Raw genomic sequence first — 15394 nt, 5'->3', positions numbered from 1 at the left:
TCCTTCTTGAAACAAACTTTGTTGTATTATTTTCATGTTATCAATGTGAAGCTGCTTTGGTACAATCTGTATTGTAAAAAGCGCTATATAAATAAAGGTGACTTGACTGAAGGCTGGAGTAATGATGCTGAAAATTCAGCTTTGATCACTGGAATAAATTACATTTTAAAAAGCATTCAAATAGAAAACAGTTATTTTAAATTGTAGTAATATTTTGCAATATTACTCACTGTTTTCACTGTATATTTGATTAAATAAATGCAGCCTTGGTGAGCAGAACTTTGTCAAAACCATTCAAAATTGTAATGTTTCCAAACATTTGACAGACACTGTTGATTATCCAGTGTGAATAATGTGTAACTTAAATGATGAATTTCGTTATTTCTCATGTTGATGCTTATTTTTATTAAAGGGATTTGAAGGTGTCCAATCTACTGATGACAGACAAGGGCTGTGTTAAGATAGGTGAGTGTTTTTTTTTTATAAATAAAATTTAGAGAATAGTGAGAATTTGAGTGGGAAATGTGATTTAATTGGCATGAATAATGTGAAAATGCTCTTGCAAGTAGGCTTGATTATCTTCATGCATAGGCGGAAATCGCAGGGGGATCGGGACCTCCGATTCGGGTTTAAGCCCCCCCCCCCTGAAATTATCATAAAAAATCATGCTGTGAATTTTAAATAATACAATTATATATATTTAAAATAATTTAGTAGGTAGTACAGGGCAAAAAGAAACATTTTGAGTCCTCCCTCCCTTGCCTTACAGTGCTTTGGTCCGCTGTAGCCGTGTTGCCAAGTCTGTGGTTTTCCCGCAGAATTTGGCTACTTTTACACTGTTGCCCTAGGTTGTTTTTGAAGTCCGCGGGTTGAATCGACACCAATAACGCGATATACCAGGGGAACCCCGCCAATAAACCCTCCAGATTTTACCCTCCAGAATGCTAGTTTCAGAGGTGGACAAAGTACACAACTTCCCTACTTGAGTGAAAGTACAGATACTGCTGGTCAAATATTACTCCGTTACAAGTAAAAGTTGTAAAGACCGATTTTTACTTAAGTAAAAGTACAAAAGTACTTGTTTGTAAAAGTACTTAAGTATCAAAAGTAAATGTCAATGCATTGTTTTATTATTGTTGCATTGTTGTATGTAATACTTACAGTACCTTATGCCTCTGAATCTATGCCTGCGCTTAGGGCTGGGCGGTATGACGGTATATATCGTTACCGCAGTAGAAAATGTCAACCGTAACAGATTTTTTTATTCCGTGATACCGCGACATGTAAATAAGTGGGCGTGGTTAACTCGCGTGCAGCGTGCAAGAGACTGAGACGCTGAGATTTGTCAAAGAAACATGGATAAAGCAGATCAAGAGGATCCACAAAGGAATTACGTTTTCTAAAAGGTTGTTGTTAACGTGATATTTTCGGGGGAAAGGTGCAGCAGATGATGTATAGTTATCTGCATCTTTCTGTCTCTTATGTATAGTTACTTTTTAAACACAAAAGCATTCAGTATGACACGCGAGCGGTTGCCGTGGTAATTAACAACCTGCTTGTTAAGGCGAATGTATAATCCTGTATCTGAGGCAAAATGACTAAATATTCAGCGCGAGTCCCCCATCAGTTGGGGGAAGTTCATCTAAAAGTTGATGAGAGTGTTTGTTTACTATATTTAGATATTAAAAATAGTTTACCAAAGAAATAATTTACCAAATTCAAACAAAGTGAAGTACTTTTCATTTCTAAAGTAGCCTATTTGGGTTTATTTATTATACAAAGCCCTTTTTGTTGATTTTTCAAGAATAACTACAGATATAACTATAGATATAAATAACTATGTCGTGAAATATATCGTTACCATGAAATAAAATTAGTCATACCGTGAAACAGAATTTTGATCATACCGCCCACCCCTACCTGCGCTCATATCAATATCACATTTACTCTAGAACACTGTTCCAGTAGTGGGATTGAATGTGAGATTGAATAAGTGCACTCAGTAAAACATCCACAATGGTTTCGGACACCCAAATGGCTGTTCCCTCAAAGAGTGCCCTATTTAAAGTTTTTTTTTTTTAGTATGAATATGTTAGCCTTACTGTTATCCATAAGCTAGTGCTCCAAAACAATTACATAATTTGAATTTAGAAGACCAAACCCAACGTTGAAAATGAAAATCAGGTTGATGTCAGAATCCAACATCAGACTGACATTAAACTCCAGTGTTGGACAGACGTTCCAACCAAAATCCAACATCGGATGCTGACGTCAATCCAACGTCGAGTTCAGATGTCAAACCGACTTTCATTTCCAACCAAAATGCAACCTAATGTTACTACTTTCTACTCAAGGACCTTGACAGAAATGTAGTGGAGTAAAAAGTATGATATTTATCTTTCAAATGTAGTGAAGTTAAAGTAACAAGTTTCCAGAAAAAATAATACTCAAGTAAAGTTCAGATACTCAAAAAGTGTACTTAAGTACAGTACTCAAGTAAATGTACTTTGTTACTGTCCACCTCTGGCTAGTTTTGGGATAGTTTTGAGTAGTGTAGGAAACTCAGGAAGACCAGGAGACTTGGTTGTAGGCAGTTTATATACATTTAGAGGGCAGTGCTTAGAAATGGAGACAAAGCACCTGGGTGACGGCCTTAAACAAAGCATGCAAATGAAGTATACAGCTATAGGAACCCGCCCCAGACTCTAGAGTGTTACCAATCCTAATCCAATCAGCATAACTATTCAAAGACTGGGACAGGGGCTCCAAGAGCCATTAAAGACAAAGGGTGAGAGTCTCAGTAATCTGACTCATTTAACTGACAATAGAGCGAACAGGACTGACAGGAATCTCTTGCTTGAAACTTTGCTTAACAGCTGATAACATCATCATAACCTTAAATGCTAAATTAAATGGTCTCTACCTTAGTTTTTCATGTTATATTATGTTATGTTATAGGATTTTTTCCAGCTGTGGTGGCAGGCCCATTTCCCCAGGGGTTTGGGGCGTCGCCCATGAGTGAAATTCCCATGGGCCACGCCCCCCTACCCCAGGTGTTTAAACCTCCCCTAAGTATTATAATATGAAAGACTCCAATTTAGAGCGGCAAAGCGATTATGCGCATCCCGTGCGCAGAATGATGCACTTGAAGCAATGCGAAGTCACAGCGTGCAGCGCTTCGCATTGAAGAGTTCAAAGCACAAAGCGAAGAGATATTTGATGCTTAGTGTATTATATCTATGCAACAGTTATTGAGCCTTTTCTTTTAACAGTTTTAAATTTCAGTTACAGTGCGCATGACTTTAGAAGTCTTGGAATATAGTGCACGAAAACTTTATGGTGCTTTACAATGTTTTTTATGCCTTTAGTGGGGCTTAACAATAACACAATAGTATGCACAATATCGGACCTCACTGAGAAGCTGCAGCCGTGGCGAGATGATTTTTGGTGTGGCGGACCACCACGGCAGAATGAATGTAGTGGAAACACTGTGTTATGTAAGGACATAAGATCAGCAGATCTTAAACAGATTCTTAAATTTGTAATCCCACAGTTGCAATTGGGAGGGTTTTTTTGTGAACCTGGCAACCTTTACTTCACCTACACACAAAAGTCCAGTGGGAGAGTTCTCAGTAGTTGTGGAACTACTAGGCTCATTTTATTCACTTTAAACATTGGATGAAGTGATTATTTTTTATTTAATACAGATGATGCTGAGTCATCAATAAATAAATAAATAAATAGAATAAAATAATGATGATATCCAATGTATTTTTCTATGAGTCCGCTATATTGGCGATTAAAACATTACCCAGCTTGTTTGGTAGCTTGTTTAATACCGTAGCTTGTTGGATAGTAAGTCACCCACTACAACTAACATGGCGATAAGCCAATGTGTGAGCTGGTATTAGGCTAATATTGTAGATCTACCGTTGTGTTGGGCTTTGCTCAATATAATGTTAAGTGGCAGATCAGTGGACTTACTACAGTTGAATTTCTAAGTAAGAGACGTCCTCTGTCCCAGAAGTAACCTAAAATACTATGTGGAGGACGCAAGATAATTTAATTATCATAATATGACCACATGGTGAACCTAACTCAAACAACTATCGCTTTGTGTTGTTGTTCACTGTAAACAACTATCGCTTTGTATTGTTGTTCACTGTACACATATCCTTACAAGTACAATTTTGGCTGTATTATTATTTTTGTCCCTTTCAAAAATTGCTCTTGGGAAATTTTATGTTTATTGTCCCCCCCAATTGTTAGATGTTAGATGAACTATGACCTAGACAATGTTCTTCGCAGGTTTTATGAGATATTCTGAATCAGGAACTCAATGAGCTACTCTGTATGTGGACTTCTGTTTTCTGTCAGTAATGGATGTCTGATGGTTTTTTCCTCAGCTGACTTTGGTCTGGCGCGTGTTTATGGTATCCCTTTACAGCCCATGACTCCTCGAGTAGTCACTCTGTGGTAAGCAGATAAACTTCGGGCTGATTAGTTTCTCTATCATCCCGTTAATCCATCAAATCCCTCTTTCCATTACTGACAATGTTTTCTTCACAGGTATCGTGCACCAGAGCTCCTCCTAGGGACCAAAACTCAGACGACTGCCCTGGACATGTGGTGAGAACTGGACAAACTGTGCCAGAGCAAAGTCTTGAGTAATCAGATTACCCTTTTAGATATTAGTCAAGACAGAGTGGAAAGAAGCAGAAGGAACGGAAAGTCTGTAAAGACATAAGCTTTTTGGTTGTGTGTCTCGAGCCAGTATTTCAGATAGGCAGCCGTCAATGGAAATGATACCATTGGTCACGGAGTACAAAATGGAAACAAATAAGCCAGTAAAAATTGGTATAAGAAAAAAATGTGAAAGTGTGATCAATATTTTTTATATATTTAAGTCACGAACTGTACCTAGCACCCCTTTTTTTTTACATCAGCTTTGATATTATTACTCTTACTGCTATTATTATTTATAAGAACGTCTAGGTCAATGTAACCCCCGTTCCCTAAAGGAGGGAATGGAGACGTTACGTCGGAACTGAACTGACGAATTGGGATCTCGCCTGACAGCCCAATCAACCTTGGAGTGTAAACTAAACAAGCCAATGGACATTGGCGTGCGAGATTTGACTTAAAAATAATAATAATTAATCACTGTTATGTCAAATTTGATATTGTGGCTTTATACTGTATGTGATCATATACTCGCAGTGTCATTATTGACACTACCAAAATCAAGCTCAAATTAAGCTGAATCTCAGGCAGTCAGTCCATCACATCACGTTTTCATCAGCTTAAAGGTTATGAAGATTATTGTAGCTATGTGGGCGCTCGTTTTTTTCTGTTTTTCTCTGTCATTTGGCCAAAATCTCACATTATAATGAAGCGTTACGCACAGGCTATTTTGGCTGACTCAACGACAAATGTAAGACGCTATTCTCCGCTCCTCAAATACATAAAAGATTAACCTTTATATATAAAGTGTTTCTTAAGTAAAGAAAACACTGTACTTATTCAGAGAGCCAGTTCTTTATTTACCCTTTTATCGTAAATAAGCAGAGACTCTCCAAACTGCTTGTGGCACTTCAAATGCGTAAAGGGTGAAAAGTAGTTATGATTTATGTTAAAAATTATATTTTAAATTGTATTAATTTATAAAGTAATTGTCTTACACAGTGTTAGCATTAGAGTGAAATAATAATAATTAAAAAATATTATTTCTCCCCATTGTATTTGGGCCCCTCCTGGACGTGCGAGAACAGGCACGTGCCTAGAATGCCTATGCATAAATCTGGCCCTGCTTGCAGGTTCACCACCTTGTCCCTAAAAGGAGTGGTGGGAACCTTTGGCACGTATCAGGCCGGGATTACGTGAGAGTTGGCTGGTTCGAATTCCAGGCACTGTTTGTCGACTGAAGATGTCTGCAGGTCCCCCACCCTCTTAACAGAAGCCAGTACAGTCAGGAGCATTGTCTTAAGAGACAGGTTTTTAAGCTCTACTGACTGCAGTGGTTTGAAGGACGCTCTCTGTGAGGCTGCTGGGAGTGGGAGTGTTTCCCCCAGTAACTTTTGTCGAAAGTCCAGCGGCTCTGTAAGCCTTGACCGTAAGCATGGATGAGAACTTACAGGCCTTGGATGGGAGATGCCGATTACCCCGCCAGGCGGCAGCACTTTGTGGACACAATTGCATCACAACTGCACGCTCCACCGGGATGATCTCCATGTTCCCCTTGGCCACCCCAACACTGAGGGTAGTGAGGGGGGAGGAGGCACCAACTCGTTTCAGGCAGAAAAAGGTGCCTTCTACCTGGTAACCTCTTCATGCACTTCCGGAAAGAAAGGCACTGGGGCAGGACGTCTCCACTTGAGTCCGAGTCTCTCAGCCGCCTGGGAAAGCATGACCGTCAGCTAAGGGAGCAACGCAGCCGAGTCTTCATCCCCGGAGGACTCTAGCCCACCCTCCGATGCAGCGATCGACATCTGATCCTCCGCCGGAGCCCTGAATTTAACACTCGATCCCTCATAAGAAGGACAAGCAATCTCAGCCGGAAGCTCCACAGCTTGTGATGCACTAGAGGAGTGGGGGACCCATGGAGATGTACTCAGCGGTAGAGCCCCCACTGTGATCCTCGGGTCACCCCGTGTATTCACTGAAGTAGCCCTGTGCTGGGCAGAGGAACTAGATCGGGGCATAGGTGAGGTGACTCACCTCGTTTGAGGTATTTGAGCTTCGACCGCAGCACCGTGATGCTCATCTTCCCGCAGTGGGTACATGACTCCTCAGCGTGCTTTAAGCCCAGGCACGTGAGGCAGCAATCGTGACTGTCAGACAGGGCCAGGTGATGACTGCATCCAGAAACACACATCTTAAAAGGACATCTTAAAAAGACGCGGTGTCACACCCGTACTTGCTCTTTTTGGGAAATAGCTCTTTCGTAGTGCTGAAGCTCACAGCGGAACTATTTGCTGCACAGCGTGCAAGACTATCAGAAGCCTGTAGTGAGTACAGGAACTCTTTTAGCTCAATGAATGCAAAGAAATGCTGAGGTGCCGTCACACCAACACTCTCTGGAGCTTCTTCTGGGTTCGTCAACACTCGTAGATGATTGCAGAGCAGAATCTACGAAACGCTCGGCTCAGAAGCAAAAGCTTGAATATGCGAGTATTATTTATATAATGCGCTTCCTTATATACCCAGTTCGCAGGGAGGGGTGCACAATGCAAATCTCACACGCCAATGTCCATTGGCTCATTCAGTTTACACTCGAAGGTGATTTGACTATCAGGCGAGATTCCAATTCGTCAGTTCAGATTTGACATAATGCGAACATGACTTATCATTGTATTATATCACATCACTGTAATGAAGCACATTCAATATATATCACCAGACGGCATCTATTTTGCATTAAGGTGAGTGAAATCTCTTGTGTGGTGATTTGTAGGCTGTATGTCTGTATAATCAGATGGGTCATATTGCGTTAAAAAACATGAATGACCTGAGTGAGTTTTCGAAGCGAAGGTTTGTAGGCGATTTGTTTTGTTCATGATGTGAATGTCTTTCTGTGGTATGTACTGTGTAAGTGTGACCCTGGTGACGTATTGTGTTAAGATCTGTCTCAGATGATCTGATTGCAGGTGGTCAGCACTAAATAGATGATGTATGGAGATGTCAGAAACATGTGACCACCTGCCGCCTACTCACCTGTCAGTCAACAAGGGTGTGAAGTAACGAATTACAAATTGATAATGAACATTGAGTGAGTTATTGTTGCACATAAAATTTCAGTGTTCATTCATTAAAATTACTTTTTTCTTTTTTATACATTAATTAAAATGATGAGTATACTGAAAGTAACTTTTTCATCTTTTCGTTTCTGTAGTATTTCCGTTTTTTTTAGAGACAGTTTATTACTGATAAGTAATGTATTTTAAAAAGTCAAAATTAAACCTGTTAAATGATAGATATTCTTCATTCTTTCTGACAAAAAGAGAATGTGAATTTCAGTGATTACAGTGTTTATTAAAAGGGTGTAGAATCCACAGCTCAATACTCACATCTCGCTACTCATGAGTACTTTTAAATAAGCTATTCTCTTTTACTCAAGTAGTTTTTTGGACAAGTACTTTTACTCTTCTCACACTACAATTTTTGGAAAGTAATGGAATGGTACTTGTACTTGAGTATATTTTTTCAGTACTCTTTCCACCCTTGCAGTCAGCCGCTGCACTAAAAGGGTTTAAAATGGCTGGTTACATGAAAATAAACACCTAACTGCAACAAACAAACAAAAAAAAAGGACTTCACAAAACTTTAGTGTGCTACATCTGCTCTACAACAACTGAGAATTCTGATGTTTGTACTAAGATTAAAATTGATATGGGGGGAAAACATCCTTTTCTTTTTTTTCTTTTTTTTTTATCAACACACAGTGACATAGTAATGCCTATGCCTAGTAATGTATGCAATCAGAGACCCAAAATCTGATCAGAGACCCAAAATCTGATTAGAGAAAGTCACAGAAGACACATTTAGCATGTTAAAAGGTTTAAACAGTGATTTGTCTTGTCTGGCCAATTGTGATCGGATCACCCAAGAGAGATCAAAATACTGTGTGTGTGAGAGAGAGAAAAACACCCTTTCCTTCAAAACAAAATGTAATGTCATCAATTTTGTGGAGAGTGACAGTTAAAAGTTATCAGCGGTTACTCTACATATAATCAGAATCTGTCGCTTTAAAGTCTAGGTTGTAGATCTTTCTTAGCTCTTTCTCTCCCTTTCCTGATCTTGGACTCCCACAAACCAGAGCAGAATCTTTTCAGCGCTTCATTAACAGATGTCTATGTTCTCCTCTTGCAGGGCCGTTGGCTGCATCTTTGCTGAGCTTCTTGCCCATAAGCCTCTTCTGCCTGGAGCTTCAGAGATCCAGCAGGTGGATTTGATCGTACAGCTGTTGGGAACGCCCAACGAGAGCATCTGGCCGGTACTGAGTTTAGCTTCAAAATGAGATCCATAAATGTAGGAAGTGTGTTTTAGAAGTGAAAATATACTTAAATACTGTGATGAACGTTGATACTGCAAGCTAAATGCTTAAAGTCTCCCTATAGTCAATAATTGTATCCCTTAAAACTAATTTTTGACCACCTGTGAAAAAAAGTTCTTCATACCTTAAATTAGCTTGAATGTAATTGCTTCATTTAGTATACGCAGATTCATGAATATGCAAATGAGCCCCGTCTCCACTCAATCACACAAGCTCAGAGATCCACTCGGTCAAATTTACTATTGTAAACGTTGTACAATGGCAAGTGAAAATATTGGTTTAATTTAATCATATACTGTTTGTTTGAACCAGAAACTGATTCAGAAGAAGTGGAAAAGTGAATTATTCAGCCTCGTCTACTAGTCAATGTATTAGAATGGTAACGCATTTTATGTATCGCTCTCTACAACGTCAGACACATAACATATTCAAGCAAAAGGCTATTCATATTAATTACCGTTATCAAACAGCTAATAATGTGTTGCTAATGTTACACAAACCATGTTCCCGTTCACCATCTCCGAGTCGGACAGCGGCCTTCTAAAAAACAGCATCCTTAGAGACACTCAGAACATCAGTGGAAAAAGGCATATAGGTCATCATAACATCGTAATATAAATCATGTACATAATTCACCCGCTATATTGCTAAATGTACACGATTTTTCATATCAGCAGAAAAATACTCTCCACTGCTTCAGAGAATAGTAATGATATGCTAAAGCCCGCCGGCATGTTGACCTGATTGGTTACAAGGTAGTTTGTGACGTCAGAAACACCAGCGATTTCAAAGCGTGTTTTTGAGACTGTTTTTGGTTCACCGCAGTTTAAAAGAGAAAATACTCAGCAATGGTGTTGACTTATGAATTTACACATGCTTTGTCTTAAAGCATGTTGCACATTAAAAACACCACATAGACATATAAACAACATTAAAAACTTGATTTTCACCACAGGGGGACTTTAAATGTGGAGTTTCTTGTGAATTTTAGGGATTCTCGCGTCTACCTCTGGTTGGGCAGTACAGTCTGAGGAAGCAGCCCTACAACAACTTAAAGAACAAATTCACCTGGTTATCAGAAGCTGGTCTAAGACTGCTCAACCTTCTGTTCATGTACAACCCGCAGCGCAGGTACAATAAACACACATTTCATATATATATATATATATATATATATATATATATATATATATATATATATAGAGAGAGAGAGAGAGAGAGAGAGAGAGAGAGAGAGAGAGAGAGAGAGAGAGAGAGAGAGAGAGAGAGAGAGAGAGAGAGAGAGAGAGAGAGAGAGAGAGAGAGAGAGAGAGAGAGAGAGAGAGAGAGAGAGAGAGAGAGAGAGAGAGAGAGAGAGAGAGAGAGAGAGAGAGAGAGATTAGAGTGTGACAGACATGGACATCTGTATCTTTCATGAGACGTGGTGTCGTAGTAATGAGACCTTACATTGCCCAATAGGATACAAGGAAATTATGGTTCCTTCATCAAAAAATTCTAAAATTAAATGTGGCCGAGACTCAGGTGGAATACTTATATGGCACAAAGACGCTTTAAAACATTCGATTAAAGTTGCTAAAACTGGAAAATCATCCATTTGGCTTGAAGTGAAATCCGTCATATATCAGTCTAGTCTTTACCTCTGTGCAGTCTATATTCCACCTCATGACTCTCCCTATTACGAAGAGCAAAGCTTCCCAACATTACAGACTGACATCTTACACTTTCAGTCCAGAGGAAACATCCTCATCTGCGGAGACTTAAACGCCAGAACAGGGCGAGAAAATGATTATGTAAATATTGTAGATAATGACCACATCCCCAATGACACCACGTTTCATCCCTCGTCGAATATCACGCCGAGAAACAGCTATGATACCTCAGTGAACAATAGTGGAAAACACATGTTGAAACTCTGTAAAGGTTTAGGACTGTACATTATTAACGGCAGAACTCGTGGAGATACATTAGGTAGATTCACTTATTGCTCCAGATTAGGAACCAGTGTGGTTGATTATTCAATAACAGATATTGATCAAAGCTTTATTAATGCCTTCACAGTCAGACCTCAGCTCCCGATGTCCGATCACTGCCAAACTGTGCTTTATCTGAAAGCCCCATGTCAAATAACCAAAACTGCTCCACCTGAATCTGAAAAACTGTTTCCTATGAAACATAAACTCAAGTGGAATCAATCCAACTCAGAACAATTCAGAGAAAATATGAACAATCCTACTATATTAAAAATGCTAGATGACTTTATGTCCACTGATTTCACCTTAGATATCAATGGAATAAATTTAGCAACTAAAAACTTAAATTACATATTCATAACATTGATAACTCTGTCTAATATTAAACAGCAAACCAAACATAGAACCAGTCAACAGAGAAAGAGAAAGGATGTCTGGTTTGATGATGAATGTGCCGGTCTCAGAAAAAAACTCAGGAGACTTTCTAATCAAAAGCACAAAGATCCGTCCAGCCAGACATTACGGTTTTCTTACTCAGACTGTCTGCAAAAGTACAAAACACTGCTGTGGAAAAAAAGAGAAAAATATTTTCAAACTAAAATTGAAGAAATTGACGATTCAATAGATCAAAACACTTTCTGGAACTTATATAAAAAACTCGAAAAACCCAAATTAGAGATATCACTCCAGAATGGCACAATCTGGAAATCTTACTTCGAAAATCTGTATCAAAAAATTGAGCCGGCTGACCTCAACCAACCTCAGAGTAAAATAAAGAAAACACTAGAAGACATGGAAAAAAACTATTAAGAATTATCAAAATCCATTAGATAAATCAATAACAATATCTGAAATATTAGAACATATTAAAAATCTTAAATTAAAGAAAGCATGTGGACAAGATCACATTAATAACGAAATGCTTAAACTCAGCAGTCCCAGCATGATTCAAACAATAGCCAAATTATTTAATCTGGTGTTCTGGTCTGGACACTTCCCTGAGATCTGGTCTGAAGGACTCATCACCCCCATATTTAAGAGCGGTGATCGATTCGACCCCAATAACTACCGCGGGATCAGTGTGGGCAGTGTGTTGGGAAAACTGTTCTGCAGTATCATCAACACACGCATCGTCTCACACATCTCAGCACACAACATCTTAAATAAAGCTCAGATTGGCTTTTTACCAAAACACCGCACATCCGACCACATCTATTCCCTCCACACTCTAATCAACAAGAACATCAACGACAAACAAAGGAAAATATTCGTATGTTTTGTAGACTTTAAAAAAGCATTTGATTCAATTTGGCATGATGGTCTACTGTACAAAATCCTACAAATTGGCATCGGCGGAAAAACATTTGACATTATAAAATCTCTGTACACCAACAGCAAAAGTGCGGTGAAGATCGGTAACCACAGAACCGCGTTCTTCCAGCAGGGCCGTGGAGTGAGGCAGGGCTGCAGTCTGTGCCCGACTCTATTCAACATCTACATCAATGATCTGGCGTCAGCGCTGGAGAGCTCTACTGCGACCGGCCTCACTCTACAGGGGTCAGAGGTCAGATGTCTGCTGTACGCGGATGATCTGGTCCTGCTGTCCCGCACACCTGAGGGCCTTCAGCAGAGCCTGGCCCTGCTGGAACAATACTGTCACGACTGGGCCCTGACCGTCAATCTGGACAAAACCAGAGTCATGGTGTTCCAGAAGAAAGCCCGATCTCAGGGACACAAACACCAGTTCCTGTATAAAGGCCATGTCCTGCAGCACAGCTCTAGCTACAGCTATCTGGGCATCGACATCAGCGCTTCGGGACGCTTCGGTCTGGCTGTGAAAACACTCGGTGAAAAGGCTCGGAGGGCTTTCTATGCTATAAAGTCACGATGTGGACACTTAAAATTACCCATTAAAACCTGGATAAAATTATATAATTCAATAATAAAACCAATAATTTTATATGGATGTGAAATTTGGGGACCAGTACTAAATTGTAAAAATTGGGATAAAACGTCAGTAGAAAAATTACAATTGGAAATTGGCAAAAATATTCTCGGGGTTCACAGAAACACGTCCACTGCCGCCTGCAGGGCTGAGCTGGGCCTGTACCCGCTGAACATCGAGATCCAGAAGAGATGTGTTCAGTTCTGGCATCACCTCCATCAGTCTGACCCAGAGTCAGTGCAATATAAAGCCCTCCTCGCCAATGAAACCTCAGCAGAACCTCATCCTCTGAACACACTCGCTCTCCAACTCGTCCATCAGAATATACTCCCCATCAACCCCAAACCTATCATTAAAGAAATCCACAAACATCTAAAAGGCACTCATGATGAATCACTAAAAACACATTTTGCCCTCCAAAATAAACTCCAATGTTACTCGACCCTCAATAGAACCACTAAATTGGCCAGTTATCTATTTATTAAACATTTTAAAGAAAGACAAATCCTCTCCAAATACAGATTAAGTGACCATGATCTAGAGATAGAGAGAGGAAGACATAGACAAACATGGACAGAGAGAGAGCAGAGGATCTGTAGACACTGTGACCTACAGCACATCGAGGATGAGGAACACTTTCTGCTCTTCTGCTCTAAATACTCCAGTATAAGAGAAACCTTTCTGCCCAGATTTGAAATCTTGATTCCATCGTTCTTTGAACTGAGTGACACTGAAAAAATGTTCTTCTTACTGGGAGAAGATGATAGTACAGCTGCACTAGCGGCTAAATATGTGTTAGCTATTCACAACGCCAGAGTCAGCTAATTCTCTAGAGAGACCCACTGTATTTATTCATTTATTAGGATAGATTGTGTTTATTTATCTATTTATTTATATTTACTATGCTACATATGACATGATCTATACATATGTTATTTGTTTTATTATTTATATATAATATGTTGATGCTTTGGCAACATTGTGTTACACAGTCATGCTAATAAAGCTCATTTTGAATTGAATTGAATTGAATTGAATTGAATTGAGAGAGAGAGAGAGAGAGAGAGAGAGAGAGATTATTTGAACTATTTTTTGTGTTTTTTCTATTTAGATATGTATTTTAAATGTTACATTAGCTTGAATCTAAGTGACAAACAGTAGATGTTTATGGTCCTAAAAATATGTTTATGTGGGGAAAAAATGTCATGCTATTTAATATTGCACTGTTTCTTATAGAGCCACAGCTAAAGATTGTTTGGAAAGTTCCTACTTCAAGGAAAAGCCCTTGCGTAAGTACAGGCTTATTTAGTTTTACACATTTCTCTGTAACACTTTATGATAAGGTCTCATTAGTTAACATTAGTTAATGTATTAATTAACATTAACAAAGATGAATAAGTACTGTAACAAATGTATTGCTCATTGTTAATGTTCATACAAATTCAGCTGTTCATGTTAGTTCACAGTGAATTAACTAATGTTAACAAATACAACCTTTGATTACCATCATGTTAATTTAAACATTTATTAATAAATGAACTAATATAAAAAGAAATGCTTATGATGTGTTCCACATTTATCTGTATTGAGATGCTGTTTTAAGCAGATTTTGCTGATGTTTCTCCATGTTTCTCTGCAGCATGTGAACCAGAGCTGATGCCCACGTTTCCTCATCATAGAAACAAACGGGGTGGTTCTGTGAATGAAAGCCAGTCCAAAAGAAGCAAAGTATGATATTCTGCGGCCTGATGCGTGACGGCAGTCACATATATCGCAAAGGAATTTCACTTTCCTAATGGAAATTTGTGTTCTTATACTGTAAGATATTTTGCAAATTACATGTTTAAGTAATTCTTACAGACACAAGATACATTGTAAATAATACAAATATCCTTAAGCTAGTTATACTTAAATTATGCTGCTGCATTTTTTTTGTACAAATATAAAAAAAAAAAAACTGTTCTAAATACAATCTAATGTCACTTTTATGTGATTTATTTATATAAAAACGTAACCCTTTGCTGGGTTGATTGTGGGCTTGACCTGTTTTTTGTTAATGTATGAAACAGAAGAATTCATGGGAAATGTAGTTTTGATAAACCAATGGCCTAGAATGAGATTAAAAAAGTATGATTTGGAAAGTATGGTTAAGTGTACGAGACACGATGGGCCTTACGATGAGATAAATCTGTCCCGGCAGCATTATTCTCAGAATTAATTATATATATATATATATGCAATGCAATGTATTTCTCTGATAAAGCTTGGCAGAAAGTAATGAATTCCGCATGAATGCTTTCTAGTAAAACAAATATATATACATCTACACTTGAAATAACATTTCAGCACAATATCAGTATCAGTATGATTGCTGATTTTGTGGAGTATCCTAATTTTTTGCAACATAAAATGAATACCTGGATAGAA

The 15394-nt window shown here is 38.7% G+C and overlaps 1 protein-coding gene across 3 annotated transcripts in view; it reads left to right on the top strand.

The window, feature by feature from the left end:
- Positions 1 to 15243, top strand: part of cdk10 (cyclin dependent kinase 10) — a 29941-nt gene extending 14698 nt beyond the window's left edge. For 2 of the 3 annotated variants that reach the window (XM_081356585.1, XM_081356586.1), the window contains exons 8-14: positions 413 to 465; positions 4407 to 4476; positions 4570 to 4629; positions 8869 to 8992; positions 10044 to 10183; positions 14204 to 14256; positions 14607 to 15008. In XM_081356585.1, coding sequence (XP_081212711.1) covers positions 413 to 465; positions 4407 to 4476; positions 4570 to 4629; positions 8869 to 8992; positions 10044 to 10183; positions 14204 to 14256; positions 14607 to 14701 — 595 coding nt within the window. In that variant the 3' untranslated portion in view covers positions 14702 to 15008. Of the gene's footprint in view, positions 1 to 412; positions 466 to 4406; positions 4477 to 4569; positions 4630 to 8868; positions 8993 to 10043; positions 10184 to 14203; positions 14257 to 14606 lie in introns of all 3 variants that reach the window. The other variant, XM_081356584.1, reaches the window with a different exon arrangement.
- Positions 15244 to 15394: the final 151 nt, after the last annotated feature.

The sequence above is a fragment of the Scardinius erythrophthalmus genome, assembly GCF_964197995.2.
Source record: "Scardinius erythrophthalmus genome assembly, chromosome: 24".
Classification (NCBI taxonomy): domain Eukaryota; kingdom Metazoa; phylum Chordata; class Actinopteri; order Cypriniformes; family Leuciscidae; genus Scardinius; species Scardinius erythrophthalmus.
The sequence above is the reverse complement of the archived record's forward strand: the minus strand, read 5'-3'. Positions and strand labels throughout refer to the sequence as shown.